Source organism: Triturus cristatus, chromosome 10 (assembly GCF_964204655.1).
Source record: "Triturus cristatus chromosome 10, aTriCri1.1, whole genome shotgun sequence".
Classification (NCBI taxonomy): domain Eukaryota; kingdom Metazoa; phylum Chordata; class Amphibia; order Caudata; family Salamandridae; genus Triturus; species Triturus cristatus.
Window position 1 is genome coordinate 1,135,599,166 of NC_140593.1, and position 23,007 is coordinate 1,135,622,172.

General features: G+C 47.6%; 1 protein-coding gene across 1 annotated transcript in view; it reads left to right on the top strand.

Moving 5' to 3' along the window:
• E4F1 (E4F transcription factor 1) overlaps positions 1-23,007 on the top strand; it is a 422,222-nt gene that overhangs the window by 218,245 nt on the left and 180,970 nt on the right. The window contains exons 8-10 of the mRNA XM_085629438.1: positions 4,713-4,931; positions 6,416-6,521; positions 7,049-7,266. Coding sequence (XP_085485564.1) covers positions 4,713-4,931; positions 6,416-6,521; positions 7,049-7,266 — 543 coding nt within the window. The remainder of the gene's footprint in view (positions 1-4,712; positions 4,932-6,415; positions 6,522-7,048; positions 7,267-23,007) is intronic.

A 23,007-nucleotide genomic window follows, 5' to 3' on the forward strand; every position in this document is an offset into this window, starting at 1 on the left:
ACAACACAATAAATCCCTTAAATGTATCCATACAACACATTATATGTTATTTACTCCATTTTACAAAGGTGTAACCTAGCATATACCTCCATTCGGTTACACCTTGCTGCAATTGCTGCCTATTTACAAAACAGGCAGCACCTCTCACTTTTTAAAGTGCCTGCCATCAAAGCCTTTATGGAAGGCCTCAAAAGAGTAATTCCACCCAGAGTGCCACCCTCACCTGTTTGGAACTTGAATATAGTCCTCACACGGTTAATGGGACCCCCTTTCGAACCATTACATAAGTGCGAGCTGCAATTCCTCACATGGAAAACAGCTTTTCTAGTGGCCATCACTTCCCTCAGAAGAGTTAGTGAAATACAAGCACTCACTATACAGGAACCTTTTCTTCAGATGCATCACAACAAGGTTGTACTGCGCACCAATCCCAAGTTTCTACCCAAAGTCATTTCTCCATTTCATCTAAACCAGCCGGTAGAATTACCAGTCTTTTTCTCGCAACCCCAAACAGTTGCGGAAAGAGCCTTACACACACTGGATGTTAAAAGAGCTTTACTTTACTACATCCAGAGAACACAACCTTTCAGGAAAACCAAACAGCTATTTGTTTCCTTCTCCCCACCACACAAAGGCAACCCGATTTCTAAATCAGGGTTAGCTAGGTGGATTGTAAAATGCATACAGATTTGCTACCACAAGGCAAAACGAACGCTATCGGTTCCCCCTAAAGCCCACTCTACAAGGAAGATAGGGGCTTCTATGGCTTTCCTAGGGAACATACCACTAGATGACATCTGCAAAGCAGCGACATGGTCAACACCACACACCTTGACAAAACATTATTGTGTAGATGTGCAAACCAAGCAACAAGCTAGTGTGGGCCAAGCTGTACTAAAAACATTGTTTCAGACAACTGCAACGGATACCGGTGGTCGCCGCTAGGGTTGGGTACTGCTATATAATCTATGCACAGTGTATAATCTGCAGCTCATATTCCTCGAACGGAATATGCTACTTACCAGTATGCATCTGTTCTTGGCATGTAGAGCTGCAGATCTATACACGCCCACCCGCCTCCCCGGCTACCTGTATCCGTTCCAGTCTTATCTTATTTAGATACAATACACATGGGTTTCTTTACTGTTACTACTACGCTCCATCTTTCCCTGCTGGTGAAAAACAATCTGAGGATGGAGCCAAAGCCCATGCGCAATACTAACCAGAGGAGGAGTCACCGACCTCGTGACTCCCAAAGACTTTCCAAGAGGAAAAACAAACTGCAAACATCCGGGCCCAACACCAGATGGCGATCTATGCACAGTGTATAGATCTGCAGCTCTACATGCCAAGAACAGATGCATACTGGTAAGTAGCATATTCCTTCACACATTTGTGTGGGAAAGTTGTGGCATCACCGGGCTCACTCAAATTTCCCACCTCCCAGCGTTCCCCTGGGTCTCCCGGTAAAAATGGTGCCTCACTTGTGTGGGAGGCCAAAGTACCCGCGACAGGCAAGGGCCCAAAACATAGTGAGGTGACATCAAAATTGCCTATCTCAAAACCACCTGGTTTTGCAAGGGGGGTCACCTGGGTTTTTGGCCCGGTGCTCTGCGGCCATCTAGGGAAACCTACCAAACCCATACATTTCTGAAAACTAGACACCCGGGAGCTTCCAGGGAGGTATGGCTTGCGTGTGGATCCCCCAACGTTTCCTTACCCATAATCCCCTGCAAACCTCAATTTTAGCTGAAAAAATCACCTTTTTCACACATTTTTGTGTGGGAAAGTTGTGGCATCACCGGGCTCACTCAAATTTCCCACCTCCCAGCATTCCCCTGGGTCTCCCGGTAAAAATGGTGCCTCACTTGTGTGGGAGGCCAAAGTACCCGCGACAGGAAAGGGCCCAAAACATAGTGATGCGACATCCACATTGCCTATCCAAAAAAATGTTTGGGGCCTTGCCTGTCACGGGTACTTGGGCCTCCCACGCAAGTGAGGCACCATTTTTACCGGGAGACCCAGGGGAACGCTGGGAGGTGGGAAATTTGAGTGAGCCCGGTGATGCCACAACTTTCCCACAGAAAAATGTGTGAAAAGTAATTTTTTTTTTCCAGCTAAAATTGAGGTTTGCAGGGGATTCTGGGTAGGGAAACGTTGGGGGATCCACACAAGCCATACCTCCCTGGAAGCCCCCGGGTGTCTAGTTTTCAGAAATGTATGGGTTTGGTAGGTTTCCCTAGATGGCTGCCGAGCACCGGGCCAAAAACCCAAGTGACCCCCCTTGCAAAACCAGGTGGTTTTGAGATAGGCAATTTTGATGTTACTTCACTACGTTTTGTGCAGTTTCCTGTCGCGGGCACTAGGCCGACCCACACAAGTGAGGTACCGTTTTTCTCGTAAGACTTTGGGGAACGCGGGGTGGGTGGAAATTTGTGGATCCACGCAGATTTCGGAACTTTCCACCACAGAAATGTGGGAAAAATGTGTGTTTTTGGACAATTTTTTTGGTTTGCAAGGGATTCTGGGTAACAGACCCTGGTGGGAGGCAGTCAAGTCACCACATCCTGGATTACACTGGGTGTCTAGTTTTCAAAAATGTATAGGTTTGCTAGGTTTCCAAAAAACTGGGCTAGGCACTTTGCCAAAAAAGGGTAAATTTTCACTGCGATATTGAGTTGTGACCACGTTGCGTTTTGCGCGGTTTCCTGTCGCGGGCACTATGCCTACCCACACAAGTGAGGTACCATTTTTATCGGGAGACTTGGGGTAATTCAGATTTGTAAAGGAACTGTTATTATCTATTGACTTTCGATGCATTTCTGCCTTCCAAATGAAAGACATGGTGTAAAAATTAAGTCATTCTAAAAAATGACTGATAATTCTCATGCTAGTATGAGTATTCCCAATTTCAGAAATGTGCAAATATCTACGGTTTCTAAACTCTATATTTTGTTCCCATTTCAGAAATACATAGGTGTCTTTCATACCGATTTTTCCATGTACACATTTTTACAGAATAATTGCTATATATCCGGTACATAATAAAAAACCATTGCAAGTTGCTGCTCCGTTTTTGGCTCTGGGCTCGTCGGGTTCTTGGTGAACCTACAAGTCCTATATATCCCCACAACCAGTAATGTCCAGCGGATGCAACAGTATATTGCTTTCAAAGAGCTGTCATAATTGGAAGAAGTTACAGGTGAAAACGTTGACACAAAAGGCTGTTTTTTTCAACTAATTTTCAATTTATCCTATATTTAACTGTTTGTTTCTATTAAAAAAAACCTTGATGGATCTACACAAATGACCCCTTGCTGAATTCAGAATTTTGTCTTCTTCTCGAAAATGTATAGCTTTCCAGGATCCATTATTGCTTTTGTACCCATTTCTGCCATTAACTGGAAGGAGGTCAAAAGCACAAAAAATAGCAAAAATAGGCTATGTCCCAGAAAAATGCCAAAACTGTGTAAATTTTTTTTTGTGTTTCTGACAAAAGTCTGGTATCCCCGAAAAGCTGGGAAAATGGTGATTTCAACCCCACAAACCCTTTTTTGATAACATTTGCAGGGAAAAACCCAGATGCTTTCATTTGCAGCCTGTTTTTCCAATTTTTCCGAAAACCCCCCCAAAATTTTGCTGTATTTTGGCTCATTTCTGTGACCCCTCCAGGGGAATCCACAAACCCTGAGTACCTTTAGAATCCCCATGATGTTGGAAGAAAAGGACGCAAATTTGGCGTGGATTCCTAATGTGGTCAAAAAGTTACAGGGGCCTAAGCGCCACTACCCCAAATAGCCAAAAAAAGGCTTGGCACAGGAGGGGGGAAAGGCCTGGCAGCGAAGGGGTTAAATCTTCAATTTACACACTCAATCTGAGGTAGAATGATCCACCAAACAGCCCGTAGCATGAGTTGAGAGAGTATTAATCGCTTGGGCATGGTTAAAGCCTATTATAGTGTATTTCTTTAAAGAATTGGTGAAAATAGCTCCGCAGGCATGGGCACTGTCAAGCTAGGCCTAAAACGAAAAGGTCCTCTTGCACAGTTCTATCTTCTCATTTACTCTGATAGCGAGAAGTACAATTGAGCGCCATTGTGTGTATCTCATTTGTGCCTTATTAAATACTTGTTCTTTATTAAACCCTACCATTGAAATTCACAATTTTGAATTGGATTATACTGTTGATTAGTTATTCTCACCGAAACATGGTTAAAAGATTAGACTGGCCTATACAAATGTGAGGAGGGATAGCAGTTCTCAGCAAGGATTCTTTATCTAGCACCTTATTTGCCAAACTCTCAAATTTCTGACAGGCGTCTCACATTTAACGTTCAAGTCAGTTAATTCTACCTGCATGATTAAGACCATCTTGGCCTTTCACCCACGGGTCCATGAGTAATTGTGCACAGAAATTTCTTGATTGTATGTCATTAGTCATTCTTTTATTTGACAATTTTCTTGTGTTAGATGGGTTTAATGTTTGGGTCTATGGCTTCACTACTCTGAAGCCCAGAACTTCACTGACTCCTGTAATGCACTTAATTTATAACTACTCAGTACTTTTCCTCGCCCCCCCCCCTACGTGGACTAAATATCCCTTCTCCTTTTCTCCGGGCCTAATTTGTTCACTGTTACATATAGGCAGTTCACTGAGCTCATTATTGCATATTGAAAGTGCTTCTCCTTTCATAGCTTTCGTCTTTTCTCCAGGCTTCTAACTCTGAAGAGAATCTGCCAGATGGAAGCATTAACAGTGACAATCTTCTGCGGCATGCCATGCAGAACTCTGGCATTGTTATTGAAACAGTGAAATTGGAAGACTTGCACAAGTACGAAGAGATCAGCCCCTCAGAGGAATTAAAAGACCTAGATGATGGGGAGGAAAATCCAGAAGGATCTCAGTGTGCTCAAATGGAAGAACTTGAAGCGGTAAGTTCTGTAGACCACTTTTTAAAGGTACTAGAAGGCTAGAAATCATACTCTCCGACATCTTCAAATTTCCCTTGAGCAGGTTTCATGTAAATGCCTGTAATTCTTTGTCATGTCCAGTAGTCTGTCTACATGTGATACTGATAACCAACCTGCACTAAATAGCAAATGTAACTAAGCACTGGAAAAAAAAAACCATTTAAAGGAGAGGTATGCAGGTCTGTTTTAAGGTATTAATCCATAAGAAGTAGGCAGATTGGTAATTTTGAAATAAACTGAGTTTTTGTTGTTGACTTAAAGGGTTTCGAGTAACTCTGGGAAAAGCTTTTCCGAGGTTCTTTTTAATGTGCCTCTGTTTTCTTTTCACTCTTTTTCATTTGGAAACAGGTGAATAGAATATGCTACTTTTTAAGGTGTATCCAATTCCTTTAGCAGCAAAAGTTTTTCAATAAGACATTATGTACTTTACAGTTACACAATGGCCAAGTCAGTTTTTGAAATTAAGAATAGCAAATGTTTAACAGACATGACATTACAAACAATTTGCATATGCAGTCATCTTCACAGATGCCTGTTAAATGTAGGAGTAGTAGATCTTGTTTACAGAACTTCATTAAAATGTTTAATATTGAATGATTTGACGATTATTGGTGACTGGTTTTAAAGTGTGTGAATTATGCTACTTTGTGGTAGGTGCTCCCTTCATCAGTAGAGGATTTTCCAAACATTCAAAACCCTTACGCCTGATAAGTTGGTAATTTTTTTTAATCTATTAAACAACTAATTTGGAGCATAATTTGGATGCTATTAAAAACCATGTAAGTTATTTGATCAAGTCCCTTTTCTATCCTTTGTTAGGTTGGATGATCCTGATGATATATGTCTAGAGAGCAGAGATTTTGATAAGGCAGTATGTTGGATCACAAGAAATAGTGATCGTTTGTTGGTGTCTTAGTATCAGAAAAAGGGTGGGAATCCCCCAGAACAGTCCCTCTGCTTTTGCTCAAGCTGTGTGTTCTCTAGTCATCAAAGTTTTCTACAAGTTTACAGCTTTGAGGTACAAAGTCAAGTGACTTGCTGCCAGGCAGAAATGCCTGACATTTATTTGGCATTTTATTCACGAAGAGAGCTAATTGAGTGTGCCAAAAATGTGTAACATTTTTCACATTTAATGAATAGTGCTAACCTCTTTTTCTCATCATGGAGGTCAAAGTAAATATTTTCATTGTGGTTTTCTTTTTGTCGTTTCTACGTTCAACCTGCATCTATTGGTGTATGTTCATTATGGTATGAACTTCCACTGTGTGTTACCCCTCTCACTGTAGCAGTCTTTGGCTGCTGCCATACGGTTTGTTGTTTTGTTGTGATGCCTTCACCATTATCATTGTACATCCTACTAGCTTGACTTTTAAAGTTTTAGTAAGGGGAGTATTCAATAGGTGTTTACATGAGAACATTGCCTGATACTTTCTTCTTCCTAATAGACAGATGGAACAACAGAAAATGCGTTTCAGAATCACACATGTCCTCACTGTGTTGAAATCTTTCCTGGTATTGATGAACTTAAAGTCCACCTTCAGGGGCATCAAGGTAAGTTACTTCTGCATGATTGCAAGATTGTCTTAACTACACAATAACAGAATGCTAACGTCTGACATAGTTATGTCTTCATGGAGGGGGCAACACTTCAAATTACAGTTTGGTAATTGTTTTAAAAACACGGATCTGAATACATCTTGATGCACAAGTATTCATGTGTCTTTTTAAGTTGCAGATCCTTTCACTTAATTTCAAGTGCTTCCTCCAGCTATTGCTTTATATAACATCTTCCCAGCCCCACCTGCAGGGATGTGATTCCAACAGGCACCATAATAGAAATGTTAAACCATTTGTTTTTTTCTGTATTAGAAATTCAGGTCTGTATCAGTGTGCACCAGTGTCGCTTCTACAGAACAGAAAACAAAACCTCACTGTCTTCTGACATTGAACTTATTTTGCCATGTTTGGAACATTTCTCATGCAGAAATTGCGTTTAACTTAAGTTCTTTGGCCATCTCTGTAAAATGTATTTGTGTTTAATGCTCTAACTTCTTGTTTCACTCTTGCAATCTCCTCAGGCTGCCAACCTCACAAGTGTGCCCATTGTGGTAAAGAGTTTGTCAAGTGGTATCTGCTGAAAAAACACCTTGAGGTTCACTTCACTGAGAGGCGCTATAAATGTGGGGAGTGTGGCAAGCTGTACAAGACCATTGCACATGTGAAGGGACACCTGCGGGTGCACTCGGACGATCGGCCCTTCCCCTGTTCAAAGTGTGGCAAGCGCTACAAAACTAAGGTGAGAGTACTGGAGCACTTTATATTTCCACATTTTTGATCTCTAAAGAGATTTACATACAACCATGCATCTGACAATTTTCTTACCTGTTGTAACACTTGGAAACCCTACTTAGTCTGCTAAGTGTATGTAAATTCGAACTGCTGTTTATCACATAAAAAAACCTCATCCTAAGCGTTGTGTGCCTCACAAATGTATCTGAGGTTATGTCCTGCTTTACCATCAAAAGGTTTCTGCATAGTGCCTTGGCATGGGAGTTTTTTATTCTTTTTAACAAACCTTCGACCATTCGTACATTGTGGTCTAGACTGGTTTCGTGCATTCTATAGTGCACAGCCATTCCCTGTAGTCACCCGGCGAGTCTAAATTATTTACATGTTCAGCAACAATTATACCTTATTTAATTAAATAAGTTGCCTTTACTGGCAGACTGATCCCTCCTCAAGGCCTTTTGAATTTCACACCGGGAAAGAAACGTATTTATAGTGAAGCAAAAACCTTAGAGCCCCTTAAACTATAACTGCAAAAACAAAGCAGGTACTTTTTAATGTAAAATGTTCGAGTCCACGATAATTATTTACCACTTTAAAAATTGAATTACACTATTAATTGGATAATTTTCTTCTTGAGTCACAGGAGTTGACAGTTCATTTTCTTTATTGTTCCCTCCCATTCTTCATTCTCCTCTCATTATCAAATTCAGTTACAGCCCTTCTTGGAGCACATGAATGGACAGTTGGTAAAAGTAGGAGAATGAATTATCTGTTGATTTGACAGTGAATGAAATTAATTGTTAACCATTCTAATGCAAGAATGGAACTGTTCAAGAAGGGAATTAGGTGTTGACAAATTGATAAAGCCTCTTGGATATTTTTTTATTAAAACTGTGTACCGAACTTTATTTCGCTGTTATGTTCTAAGATGCCTATAGAAGTTTGGGTAGCATTGTAAAAAAAATAGCCCATCTTGCCCCATTTGTATTTAAATTTATAGTGTAGAAGCACATGAACTGTGAAGCTTTACTTATTGTATTTGTGCAGATTTAAGTAGATTGGACATTGCAGAGGTCGTAAGAGCGATTTTCATAGGAAATAAATTCCCATTCGAAAATTAACCCACCACAGCAGTAATGATGAGACCTCTAGAAAACAGTAGCCAGGTGAATATAACAGAGGAGACTAGTTGAAGGAAAAGCTGAATAATACACCTTGCAAACAAATTAGTAGGAATTGCTAATAACACTCGAATGATAGTCCCAGGTAAGGATATTAATTAAAGGACTTTAATTAAAGATGAGATCATTTGCAGAGGAGGTGGTCTTGTGAAGTTGATAATAACAAAGTGGTGCATGCAAGACAGGGTAGGTAAGGGTTACCGAAGGGAGTTGGAGTTGGGGGGGAACATTGGCTAGGCGTTCAGGGTGCATTGAGACAGGATACTGATGCTTGTTTTTTATTGGGAACATTGCATCATAGCACATCATAAACATTTGTCATATACATTTTACATGATGTCCTTCACTCTTTAAAGTACATTATATACCTTACGAGGGATGTTTTGTCTAGTGTGAAAGAAGAGTCGCAAATAATTTGCTAAATTGTCTGGTTTATTCCTTTTTTTTGGTTGATTGGGTGTAGCGGTTTAGCATATACTATTTTCTGATTGGTGTAAATGCTGTCCTAGCAATGTGAGGAAAGATGCTGAATGTTGTTGCCGTTTCTCGTGTTTGCACTAGACTGCCAAATGATGATTATCTTACTCATCTGAACAGCCTGCTGATTACTTGATTGTCTGATTTCCTGGTGAGGGCTAAAAGTACATGCCATTCACCCTCATACAGACACAGAGCATCGCCTTCTAGGGAACTGCTGAAGGTGAACCAGGCAGTCTAAACCATGGCTTTCCTGCCTACCGAGAGCAGTACAATGGCTTGTCAGCTAGAGACATATGGCCTCTTTGGGCTAGTCATTCAGCAGGTATGGATGAATAGGCATATCTGATGGCAGCCACTTTGTTGCAGCAAATCATGATGTAGGTTGTTGGAAGGATCTGATGTATCAGAATGTTGTTGCTTGCCAGGAGTGTCTTAAAAATTCAACATTTCGATCAGGATGATGTAAAATGTGCTGCACTCCATATCAACCTTAACGCTATGCCATCTATAGGTTTGTGGTCGCCAAGGGACATGTTGCTAGTTGCATTGCTTGCTTGCTTATGCCTAATAACCTCCCGGAGGCATAGGCCATCAACCAGGACTTTCCAGCCACCTCTGTCCTAGGTTTTTTTTTCAATCTGACTCCAGGTGTAACCTATCTCCTTGGAGTCAGCCTCAAGGCCTCAGTGTCAGGTGTTTCTTGGCCTTCCTCTTTTCCCTTTTTTCTTGAGGATTTTCAGGTCAGGGCTTGCCTGGTGGTGTTTGATGCGGGCTTGCGGAGGGTGTGACCTAACCAGCCCCAGTGTCTTCTCATGATTTCTTCTCGAGCAGGTAGTTGAAATGTCTGCTGCCAATGGTCATTGTTGCTGATGGTGATTGGCCAGTGGATTTAAAGGATTTTCCTCAACCAGGTGTTGATGAAGGTCTGGACTTCGTTGGTGGTGATTGCTGTTGTCCTCCAGATTTTTGCTCCATACAGTAGGACCGATTTTACATTGGTGTTAAAAAGCCTGATCCTCGTTTGCAGCATTAGTTCATTGGCGCTCCAGATCTTCTTTAGCTGAATGAAGGCAGCCCTTGCTTTGCTGATTCTTGCCTAGACATCTGCCTCTGTGCCACCTTGCTTGTCTGACACTACCCAGGTAAGTGAAGGCCTCAAACACTTTCAGTGCAACACCAGCAAGAGTGACTGTGTTTTTGATGGCCGTCTTAGCCTTCAAGGTCTTGGTTTTTTACCCTGTAAATCTTGAGGTCAAGTTGTGCTGTTGTGGCTGCCACCTTATCTTCTCTTGCATCTGCAGATGGGTATGGGAGAGTAGGGCCAAGTCTAGGTCGTTGAGCTACATCCAAAGTGTCCACCGGATCCCATTTCTTCTCCTTGCTGTGGATATCTTCATGGTCCAGTTTTTGGCCTGCAGGAAGAGAAAAAGCGATGGCAAACAATCCTGGCGGACTCCGTTCCTCACTTGGAAGGCTTCTGTCAGTTGTCCTATGGACTATCTTGTGGGTCATTCTCTTGTAAGAGTTCCTGATGGATCTTAAAAGTTTATCTTGCACACCATAGTGGCGGAGGAGTTGCCAAAGGGTCTCCGTCCACGCTGTTGAGTGCCTTCTCATAGTTGATGAATTTGACATGGGGAGGTGGTTCTATTCTATCGACTGCTCAATGAAATGATGGTGCGCAGTTTTGCAATCGGGTCTGTACGGGATCTATCTTTGCGAAAGCCAGCTTGCTGATCTCCTAACTGAGCGTCAACTTGTTCTTTCATTCTGTTCAGTTTGACTCTGTTGAACACACTGCCTGGGATTGTTAGAAGAGGTATCCTTCTGTAGTTTACGCAGTGACTCAGTTCACCTTTCTTGAGGATCTTGATGAGGTATCCCTCGGTTCGAGGCATGTGGGCTGCTGAATTCATATCTGTGCATAGATCGCCGCCTAGTGTTGGGTCCGGATGTTTGCACGTTGTTGTCCTGGAAGAGTCTTCGAAGTATCCTTGGATAGGTGACTCCTCCCCTGGACTACAGTGCGCATGGGAATCCTCTCCATCCTCAGATTGTTTTTTTCCGCCATTGGGTTCGGATGTGCTATCTTAGCTCAAGTTAGGAAAAAATTTTGTCGAGGCCACAAGGCCTTTAGTTCGCGTCGGTACTGTTTATCGATCGGTTTTCGATACTCTCTGTTAGTTTACTAACTTTCAGCACCGACTTTGTTCGCATTTACCTGTCCATCAACTACTTCGACGATGGAATCGAGGACGCCATTCAAAAGGTGTCCGGTATGTAATGCGAAGTACCCACACATCGACGTCCATCCGGTGTGCAACAAATGCCTTTCGCCGGACCACGACGAGTCGACATGTATGGCCTGTGCTCGGTTCCGTTCAAAGAAGACTCTGCGGAATCGTCGAGCGGCGAGGCTCGAAGCGCAGCACGCGGCACCGGCCCCAGCTGACATCTTCGACGACGCGGACGACGTCGAAGAAGTAGAAGTCTTACCCTCCAGTCCCGTTTCCGACCAAGAACCCGGATCGGACGAGGCCGACGAGTCACTCTTCCACAGAGGTGAAGACGACACCGAGGTAGGAGACGACGAGGAGGCCTTAGGGGCCGAAGAGAGTAGCTCCGATGATGAACAAGGCCTACCTGTTCAAACCGAGAATTCACCAGTGCCACAGACTATGGCTCCGGTCGAGGGATCGCCTTCGGGCCTTACCCGAGACCTATCACGCAGTCCTTCGGCCCCGCCCTCGGGCCCGGCCTCGGACGTTCAGCGGCAGCCATTACCGCTTAAGCCAGCTGGTTTCCCTTCTACGAAACCGAAACCGAAAGCTGCTCAGGTTCCTACGAAACCGAAACTGAAAGTGGCGCTAGTCGGATCGAGGCCTTCAACACCTTCGACGCCGGCGCACCGTGTCGGCACCGACCGCACCAAGGGGGACTTCGGTGCCGAACTCGAGACGGGCGACATGGGAGTCGACAAACGGAAGAAGGCCATCGGCGCCGAAAAACCTGCTCGGTTACCGGCGTCGACGCCACCGACACCGAGGGCCGTCCCGCCTGCTACGCCTCGCAGCACTCCCTCGACGACACCGAAACCTCACGTGTCGAAGACGTCGACGGTGATCTCCGCACCTCGGCTCGATGCACCACGGGCGCAGAAGATATCTGCAGCCGCCTCGACGACCCTGGCGGGGGCCACGGCCTCTAAGGCGCCCCGAGTACGGCCTGGCGCAATGCCAGGCTGCAAAACCAAGGCTGCCCTCCAGGACCAGTCGGGTTCGATCGATCCAGCGGTTTCGTCGGTGCCGACCAGCATTACCTTCGGCTTGCCTCCATCCACAATCCCGAAGGCGTTTCAACTCAGGACACAGGCCACCAAAACTGCGGTTACGCCTGTCGAGCCGTCTCCGTCACGCGTCATCGACGCCGACACTGGCAGGATGATTCTCCACGACCGAAGGATAACTTCGGAACCGCCATTGGAACCTTTCAGGATCCCGCTAAAGAGGAAGCTGCCTGTGGACACAGAACCTCTCCTGTATGAACCCTTTCATTCACCCTACCAGGATCCACACCGGGCCTCCCCCACACGCTCCGACACGGATGCATTGGAGGACTACATGGGTGAACAAGTCCCCTACCATGTGGACACGGACCCTGATGACCAGCAGGACCCTGACCAAACTTGGGGCGACCCTGCAGACCCCAGTGCACCTCTTGATGCACAGGACCCACAACTATATGGGGCAAAAACGTCACCCACAGAGGATACTGCGGCGTTCAACGCTCTGATTGAACGGGCGGCGAACAACCATGATGTACAGCTTCACTCTGATATCATCGAAGATGACTTTCTAATGGACACCTTTGCATCCTCAGAAAGACATGTAAAGACTCTGCCAATGTTGAAGGGGGTCCTTAAGCCAGCCACTGACATTTTCAGGGAACCCACCAGGGCACGAGTGATAAACCCCAGGATCGATAAGAAATACAGATCAGCACCTGGGGATCCTACTTACATCAGAGGACAATTACCACTCGACTCCATCGTTGTGGCGAATGCCCGCAAGAGGGCACACTCGCAGACAACGGGTGACGCTCCTCCCCCGGACAAGGAGTCCAAGGTGCTGGAGACCTCCGGCAAGCGAGTTGCCGCACAAGCTGCAAGCATATGGCGCATAGCTAACACTCAAGCGCTCCTCGCTCGCTACGATAGGGCGCACTATGACACAATGGAGCAACTCCTTCAACACCTCCCTGACCCCTACAAAGAAGGTGCAGAAATCCTTATCAGAGAGGGACAGCTACTCACAAATGCTGCCATCAAATGTGCACTAGACGCTGCTGACACGGCTGCCAGGGCCATCAACACTAGCGTCATCCTACGACGTCACGCCTGGCTACGTATCTCAGGATTCAAGCCTGAGGTACAAAACAATATCCTTAATCAGCCCGTCAACCCCGACTTTTTGTTCGGGCCTGAGGTTGACGCCACCCTCGAGAAGATAAAAAAGGACACGGACACTGCAAAGTCCATGGGCGCCCTACAAACTCAGCCCTTTCGGAGCGGCTCCTTTCGTCGCCCCGGAAACAAGGGAGCAGGCAGAGGACAGGGGTCACAACAAACATATAACAAGGGTAATACGCAGACCACCTACGATAAGAACACCCGAGGTGGCTATCGTGGCTCCAGTACCAAGGGCAGAGGACGTGGCTACGGCAACACCAGGTCCTCCCCCAAGAACAAGCAGTGACGCCCTCTCCCTTCCTCCCGACCACATAAGACCTGTCGGGGGAAGGCTACAACGGTTCCTGTCCACGTGGAACTCCATCACCACGGACAGGTGGGTCAAAGATATTATAAAATACGGTTACTGTCTGGAGTTAACTTCCACTCCACCCACAATACCACCAAGAAACCGTCCTATGTCCTCAGAGCACTTGACGCTCTTACAGCAAGAGGTAGAAAGTATGCTTCTAAAAGGCGCTATCGAGGTCGTACCCGTCCACGAGCGGGGCACGGGGGTTTACTCCCTCTACTTCTTAATTCCAAAAAAGGACGGGTCGCTCAGGCCTATATTAGACCTGAGACCCCTGAACCAGTACATTCTTTCGGAGCACTTTCACATGCTCACTCTACAGCAAGTCCTTCCGCTTCTCCAGCAGGGAGACTTCCTAGCATCACTGGACCTCAAGGATGCGTATTTTCACATACCCATCCACCCCTCACACAAAAAATACCTCAGGTTCACTGTTCAGGGGCAGCACTATCAGTTCAAAGTCCTTCCCTTCGGCGTGACAACAGCGCCCAGGGTTTTCACAAAGTGCCTAGCTACGGTGGCGGCACATTTACGGAGACAGCACATACACGTCTACCCCTACCTAGACGACTAACTCGTTCAAGCGAGATCGGCCCAGCAATGTGCAAGCCACGTGTCCCGTGCCATTCACCTTCTTCACAGTCTGGGATTCTCACTAAATTACCCAAAGTCTCATCTCCAGCCCGCACACGTACAACAGTACCTAGGTGCGACTATAGACACTCTGGCGGCCACAGCTCAGCCAAATTTAGTGAGGATCAACGGCATACAAGCGCTGATCTCCAAGTTCAGACCCAACCACTCGCTTCCAGCGCGAGTGTTTATGCAGTTGATAGGCATGATGGCCTCCTGCATCTTCATAGTCCCGCACGCGAGATTACATATGCGCCCACTTCAGGAGTGCCTAGCACGTCAGTGGAATCAGGCTCAAGGACAGTTGAAAGACCTAGTGTTGGTGAGCGGTCGGGCATACAACTCTCTGCATTGGTGGAATCCACAAAACCTTTGCAAGGGCCGACCGTTCCAAGAGCCTGTTCCACAAATAGTACTGACAGCGGACGCGTCTCTCCAGGGATGGGGAGCTCATGTACTCCACTACACAGTGCAGGGACTATGGACGACACAACAGAAGAAGATGCACATCAACCTTCTGGAACTGATGGCAATCTTCCTGGCCATGAAGGCTTTCAAAGTACATCTGTGCAACAAGGTCGTGTTGATCCGGACGGACAACATGACTGCCATGTACTACATACAGAAGCAGGGAGGGACACACTCTCCACAGTTGTCTCATCTGGCTCAGAGCATGTGGAAGTGGGCCATTCAGAGGAACATGTTCCTCATGGCGGAACACCTCCCCGGCAAGGACAACCAGATGGCGGATCTGCTCAGCAGACACAGCCACCAGATGCACGAGTGGGAGTTACACCCATCGGTACTCCAACCGTACTTCCAGCAGTGGGGTCACCCAGAAATAGACCTATTCGCGACAAGCGAAAACGCAAAATGCCAAAGCTTCGCCGCCAGATTCCCACACCCGCAGTCGCAGGGCAATGCGATATGGATGAACTGGTCCGGCAAATTTGCGTACGCTTTTCCTCCAGCACCGTTGATACCGCTGGTGGCTCGCAAACTCCGACAACACTCCCTGACACTCGTCCTAGTTGCTCCCACGTGGGCACGCCAGCCGTGGTACACCACCTTCCTCGAACTTTCCGTGGTACCGCATCAAAGGCTGCGGATCAAACCCGCGCATTTGACGCAGAACCATGGAGAGGTTCAGCACCCAGATCCGCAACAGCTGAACCTGGCGATCTGGCTCCTGAAGTCCTAGAGTTTGGCTATCTCAATCTGCCACCTGACTGTATGGACATCATCAAGGAGGCCAGGAGACCCACTACAAGAGCTTGCTATGCAGCCAAATGGAAACGGTTCGTCATTTATTGCGGTAATAATGACATTAACCCGCTGGACGCATCCATCCACAACATCATATGTTACCTCTTACACCTATACCGATGCAATCTGGCGTACACCTCTATACGGGTCCATTTGACCGCAATATCAGCCTATCTGCAAACCAGGCAGCACCTCTCTCTCTTCAGAGTGCCTGCCATCAAAGCATTCTTGGAAGGACTCAAACGAGTCATTCCACCTAGTCACCCACCGGCTCCAATGTGGAACCTCAACTTGGTCCTCACACGCCTGATGGGTCCACCCTTTGAACCTCTACACTCATGCGAGATTCAATTCCTTACCTGGAAAGTAGCCTTCCTGGTAGCGATCACTTCCCTAAGAAGAGTTAGTGAACTCCAGGCACTAACCGTTCAAGAGCCATTTATTCAGGTTCACGCCAACAGGGTCGTACTACGTACCAACCCCAAATTCATGCCCAAGGTAATATCGCAGTTCCACATGAACCAGACTATTGAACTGCCCGTTTTCTTCCAAAACCCACAAACTGTTGCAGAGAGGGCATTACATACACTAGATGTACGGAGGGCCCTCATGTACTACATCGACAGGACTAAACCCTTCAGGAAGACAAAACAACTGTTCGTTGCCTTTGCCCCACACCACAAAGGTAACGCCATCTCCAAAGCAGGGATAGCCAGATGGATAGTTAAGTGTATTCAAATCTGTTATCAAAAGGCAAAACGCACATTAACTATTCCACCACGAGCCCACTCAACACGCAAGTTGGGGGCTTCCATGGCCTTCCTAGGAAACATTCCCCTGCATGATATATGCAGAGCAGCCACATGGTCCACTACACACACATTTACAAAACACTATTGCGTAGATGTGCAGTCAAAGCAGCAGGCAGCTGTAGGACAGGCTGTTCTCAAAACACTTTTTCAGACCGCTGCAGCTGGCACGGGTAGCCGCCGCCAATAGAGGGCACTGCTATGTATTCTATGCACAGATATGAATTCAGCAGCCCACATGCCTCGAACTGAATATGCTACTTACCAGTATGCATCTGTTCTTGGCATGTAGGGCTGCTGACATTCATATCGCCCTCCCTCCTCCCCGGCGCCTGTCGCAGCTGCAGCTCTCAGAATTATTGCAAGCATGGTCATCACTTTCTGTATCTACTCCATCACTGCCACAATGGCGAAAAACAATCTGAGGATGGAGAGGATGCCCATGCGCACTGTAGTCCAGGGGAGGAGTCACCTATCCAAGGATACTTCGAAGACTCTTCCAGGACAACAACGTGCAAACATCCGGACCCAACACTAGGCGGCGATCTATGCACAGATATGAATGTCAGCAGCCCTACATGCCAAGAACAGATGCATACTGGTAAGTAGCATATTCATTCCAGTCTGACTGCACCTTTTCCCCTTCACAGATCCTTACAAAACTTTGGGTATAGCATGTCTGCTGATATTTCTATATCTGCCTTCAGTACCTCTGCAGGAGTGTTGTGGGGCCCTGCTGCCTTCCCATGTTGCTTCACAAACAGTAAAGTTTAGCTGCCATGTTGCTGAATATTAAAATAACTGCTAGAGCTGTCCATTGTCTTTGAAAGCTAATCTATTGTACTACCTAGATTTTTATTTTCCGTCAAATAAAGACTATCAATATCTGAAGGAAAAAATAGGGTCCCAGAGTTCTTAACTAGGACTCAGAATTGTGATATATACAAATAAAACATTAGGGACAAGTAAAGAACCCTGTTCGGCCCTTTGTGAAAGGGAGTATGTTTGTTGCTTACTATATTCCTATTCAGTAATAAACTACTGCTGGTCAGCCTAAGGTTAACATTCATGTGCTAAAATTGATTTAATGCCACGGAATTTGTATTCATATTTTTAAACCAAGAATATCACCATCCACAGATCATCTGGAACAATTGTATTGAAAGATAAATACCTCTCAACAAAATATTTTAAAGCCATAGTCTATAAAAGACATTATTTTTGTTTATTTACAACCCAAAACTAAAATCTAGGTAAATCGGTGTTGATTTGACCCTTTTTAATTCATATTTAAGAGAAAAGGGTAAGCAGGAAAAAAAAAAGGCAAATGTGGAAGGAGCTCTGCTTTTTCCTTCAGACTTTTTCCCTTTGTAGAATCGAATATCGTAGTAAAATGTTTAATTTAGAAAACTTTTTTAAGTTTAACTCTTTTATTAGCAGTTTCATTGTACATACAAATGTAGATCTGTTTAAGTCACAGTAAACAAATAAGCATGGGAATGTCTCTGGAACCTACGGTTCTGTTATGTCCCATGTTGTCAATATATTTCACTCTGTGCATGCTACAGTCCATATACTAAAGTATGAATAGGCATAACATAAGGAGGGTAAGAACGAACCCCCAGACCCCTGAACAATGAAACCCCCATTCCTCCCCCTCCCTCCCCAACCGCCCACTGGTGTGCATGTCCTCCATTCCCCGTGATGCCATCGTAAAGAGATGGATTCTGTGCGGTTACTGTCTCTCAGAAGTGTCCTCCGCTTCTGTTAGCCGATCGAGGCGAGGTACTTTGAACACGTAGTTTCGGTAAATTCGGTGGACAAGTGGGCCAAAAGAGGTTTCCACACTTCCCTAAAACCAGCCCCTGAACCTGTGAGAGAGGGCTGAATACGCTCCATCCCCAAAATGTACCAAAGTCTATGGAGCCAGCCTGTGTGAGTAGGTGCCGTGTTACTAAACTTTTTTAGACCGTTTATCTTTAAATTATTTTTTGAAGGGTAACTATTGTTTTCCACATTTTGTCGTCCGACGTTTCTTAGTTTTCAGCCGCCATAATAACTCTTTTCGATAGACTCCCCCCATGATATAAACAATGTACGAAAAGGCTTCACGTCCTCAATGTTTGCTTTTCAAGCACTCACTGTGGAGGTGTAGTATTTGTTAGTAGATGTCTTACAGGAGATTGAAAAACCAGGTCTCCTCGCTTCTCCTTGGTTTCTGGTAGGGCTTTCCAGGCAGCTTGCTTGGTATTGGGTGATGGTTTGATGCCTATTTCGCTCATCTATGGAGACCTACTTTATAGGGTGCCATTCTTAGAGATTTTGGTGGTAAGGTAAATCAGACCGGTCTAACACTTTCAGGCATTTTATACATCATATTAGGAAAACTATGCCTGGAAGACACCAGAGTAATGATCCTCCATCAAAATGGTTACCATTGTTGGGGACAATAATTTCCCCTGCATGGTGTACAGAAGTGTTTCCCTGCCCCAGTTCCCGACTGCATGCATCTTGTATCCTGGTTTCCACTAATCTAGTTTGTGCACAGAGGCCTAGTTCTACCCCTTGACATGAGTGATGTCTGCATCACCCAGGCACAACTGCTGATAAAGCCACGACAAACTGCAGGCTCTCACTCTGCCTCGAAGAGGGAAGCGAACGAGCATCTAAGGTGTCAGGCAGCATTCTAAGAGGTGCCGGCTCTTTCGTCGACTTAAAGAAATGTATAGGTTAACTGAGATAAAAAGACGGATCTGAAAGAAACATTTTAGTTACAGATTCCTTACCTTAGAATTACACCCAGGCGTCAGACTGGATCCGAAAAGTTTTTCGTCAGCAGTACCTCTGCGTGTCGGAAGGTGCCATCGGTCGGCTCCGCTTCTGGCATCGTGGTCACCGGGATGACGTCTTGGCAGCTACTTAGACGCCGCCCTCGCGCGCTGATGTCAGTTCTTGCTTTTTCCGCGCCTGCCAGCGCAGATCCGGGAAGAGCGTTACCTCAGTCATTTTTTGACTAACTTTTTCTTGACTTTTGTCGACTTACTTTCTCGAGTCTTTGACTCCGAAAGGTGCACGAGGGATGCCCGGTTTCAAGGCCTGCGGATCCTGCCATCGCATGATGTCGGCGACAGATCCGTGCCGTGTGCGTCTTTTTTGCCTGTAGCGCGACCACGACCCCAAGTCGTGCTCCGACTGTCAGTTATTGACGCCAAAGGCTTTGCGTGAGCGGTCCCGAAAGCTGCTTGAACACCAGCAGTCGGCTCGGCGCCGTTCGAGGTCCCAGTCGAGAGGGAGGTCGAGGGACAGGTCGCGGAGCCATCGCCGTTCCGGCTCCAAGTCATCGAAGTCTCTCACTCTGGGTCCGGTAAGTCGAAGCATAAGAAGTCGAAGGAGCATAGTTGCACTTCGACTTCTCCTCATCGGTCGGCCGATCCTATGAGGCGCATGGGTGGTGCCACCCCCGTGGCTCCGCACGCGGAGCCCAAATGGTCGAATCCGAGCTTCCCTCCCTTTCCAGTACCCAGAGCCATCCTCGCCCAGCTTCGTACGTTCTATGAGACGATGCATGCCATCTTTGGGCGGACCGACCCCCGCCGGCGTGGCTTCGCCCCCCACGGACAGTTGGGGGGGCCTAGGTCTTTGCTGCTGGCGGCTCCGGCGCCGCAGGACCCCTTGGATCCAGGCCTGGATCTGGATACGTGCCGGTTGACCTCGATATGCCTCCACCGACTCATCTTCCTACGGCACCCCAAACACGCTTGATGCCGGTCGGCTCCCCGGCCGGTGTCGACCCCGGCCTCCATCCCGAGGTGGACACTGAGCCGGACCGGCGGCTCCGGGTGGTGTTTTTATGCCCCTGTTCACACCTGGGGTCCCTTTACACCAACAGTGGCACCCAGAGGACGATGAGGAGGACTGGGAGGGGTCCGGTGACCCTTTAGCTGACGAGTCTGAGCAGGACTGGAGAGAGGAACTGGGGGCTGCCAGTGGTCTTGACACTTCACCCGACCTTGGCATGTTGTCTCCTCCTACCGTGGCTACGGAGGAGGGAGCGTCATTCGCTGTGGGGTTGCGTAGGGCGGCAGAGGCTCTCCACCTCGAACTTCCTACGGTGGCGGTCAGGACTAACCTCCTGACTGAGGTGTTTCAACCGGCTGCGAGCTCTTCGGAACCCCTGCTTCCGTTTTAATGAGGCCCTCACCGATGTCCTTTTGGGCACGTGGTCCAGGCCCAACATGGGGGCTCCTGTGGACAGGATGATCGCCCGACTCCACTGCCAGCTCTGGGCGACCCCACTTTCCTCTCCCAACACCCCACCCCGGAGAGCTTGGTGGTCCATACCGCGACCTCCAAAAGTGCCTTCCCTACCGCTCCACTGGAAAGGGAATCTAAGAAGATGGACCATCTTGGCAAGAAAATATTCTCTTCTGCCAGCTTAGGACTGCGGTCCTTAAACACCGCATGTCTCTTGGGCCATTATTCGCACTCGGTGTGGGATACGGTGGCGTAAGTGCTGCCTCAGTGTCCGAAGGATGCCCGGGCAGTGCTCTCCCAGGCTGTCGCGGCCGGGAGATATGCAGCTCAGTTTACGATCTGACGTGGGCTGGACACCGCTGACTCTCTAGGCAGGACCATTTCAACATCTGTGGCGCTACGTCGCTACTCCTGGATGAGGTCCACTGACTTTTCAGGGGATGTCCACAACACTTTGATGGACATGCCCTTTGATGGCCGTCGGCTTTTGGGCAACAAAGCAGACCACGCCCTAGAGGGCTTCAAGGACTCAGACTACGGCCAAGTCCTTGGGCCTCTCCTCCGGTCCTGCGCATTCTGCTTTTCGCCCCTTTCGTGGCTACGGAAGGGGTGACCTGCTACGTCCTATCCAGGGCCACAGGCCGCAGCAAGTTACTCAACCTTCGCACGGCCGGGGACGTGGTAACCAAAGTCATGGTTCAGGCGGGCCAGCAGGCGGGCCAGTCCACCAACCCACCCTCTGCGGCAGCCTCCAAACCCTCCTAGTCCGATCTTTCAGGCCCATCAAACGCCAGTGGGCGGCAGAATTCGCCATCAACTCCCCCACTGGCGCACCATCACTTCGGACAGGTGGGTTTTGCAAATAGTCCGCTTCGAGACTACCCCTCCAGCCATGCCACCACGATACCACCGCATGTTGGAGCATCATTTGGCCCTTCTCCAGCAAAGTTACGGCTCTCTTGGCCAAGGGACCCATCAAGCGCGTTCCTGTCCCAGAAGTAGGTCGTGGTTGTTACTCCCACTACTTTCTGGTTCCCAAGAAGGACAAGGGCCTGCGTCTTATCTTGGACCTCAGGGACGTCAATCGCTTCCTCCGGAAGGAGAAGTTCAAAATGTTGACGCTTGCTCGGGTCTCGTCTGCCCTCCACCCGCAAGACTGAATGGTAGCGTTGGACTTGCAGGACGCTTATTTCCACATCCCCGTCCTGCCGGCGTTACCTGCGGTTCACAGTGGGCCATGAGCATTTTCAGTTTACCGTGCTCCCCTGTGGTCTTACAAGCACCCCTCGGGTGTTCACGAAAGTGATGGCGGTGGTCGCAGCTCCTCTGCGCAGATCTGGGGTTTCAGTCTTCCCCTATCTCGACAACTGGCTGCTGAAGGCGGGCTCGCCCAAGGCAGTCATCTCCCACTTCCAGACAACGGCCGACCTCCTGCATATGCTGGGGTTCTTCATCAATGTGCTGAAGTCGCACCAGATTCCCTCTCAGAAGCTCCTCTTCATCGGAGCAGTTCTGCACTCAACGCGGTTTCGGGTCTATCCTCCCGAACAGTGAGTCCGGGATATTCGGGCTATGATTACGATCCTTCAGCCTCTGTTCCTGGTTTCGGTCAGAATGACCCTGAGACTGCTGGGCCTCATGGGCCCCATCCGGCATCCTGGTGATCGACCATGCCAGGTGGCATATGTGGGCTCTGCAATGGGACCTGAAGTTCCGCAGGGCACAGCTTCAAGGGAATCTGTCAGATTGTGTCCAGATCTTGGTGTGCACTGCTCGACAACTGCAGTGGTGGCTTACGAACCAGGATTGGGTCAACGGCAGATCCCTCTCCCTTCCATAACCAGACCACACTGTGGAGACGGATGCCTCCCTTCTGGAATGGGGGCGGCCATATGGGAGAGGCGGAGATCAGAGGCCTCTGGTCTCCGTCGGAGTCCGGGCTTCACATCAACCTTCTGGAGCTCCGGGCGATTCGTCTTGCACTGAAGGCAATCCTTCCCTCTGTCCGGGAACGAGTAGTGCAGGTGTTCACGGACAACACCACCGCCATGTGGTATTACAACCAACAGGGCGGGGTGGGGTCGTGGACCCTATCTCAGGAGGCCCTCCGTCTCTGGACATGGCTGGAACATCAAGGAAATTCCTTGGTGGTTCAACACCTGGCAGGTTCTCTGAACGCCAGGGCGGATGAACTCAGCTGCAGGTGTATGATGGCTCACGAATGGCGTCTTCACTCGGAGGTGGTGCAAGGTCTCTTTCAACAGTGGGGAGAGTCTTGGTTAGACCTATTCGCCACTGAAGAGAA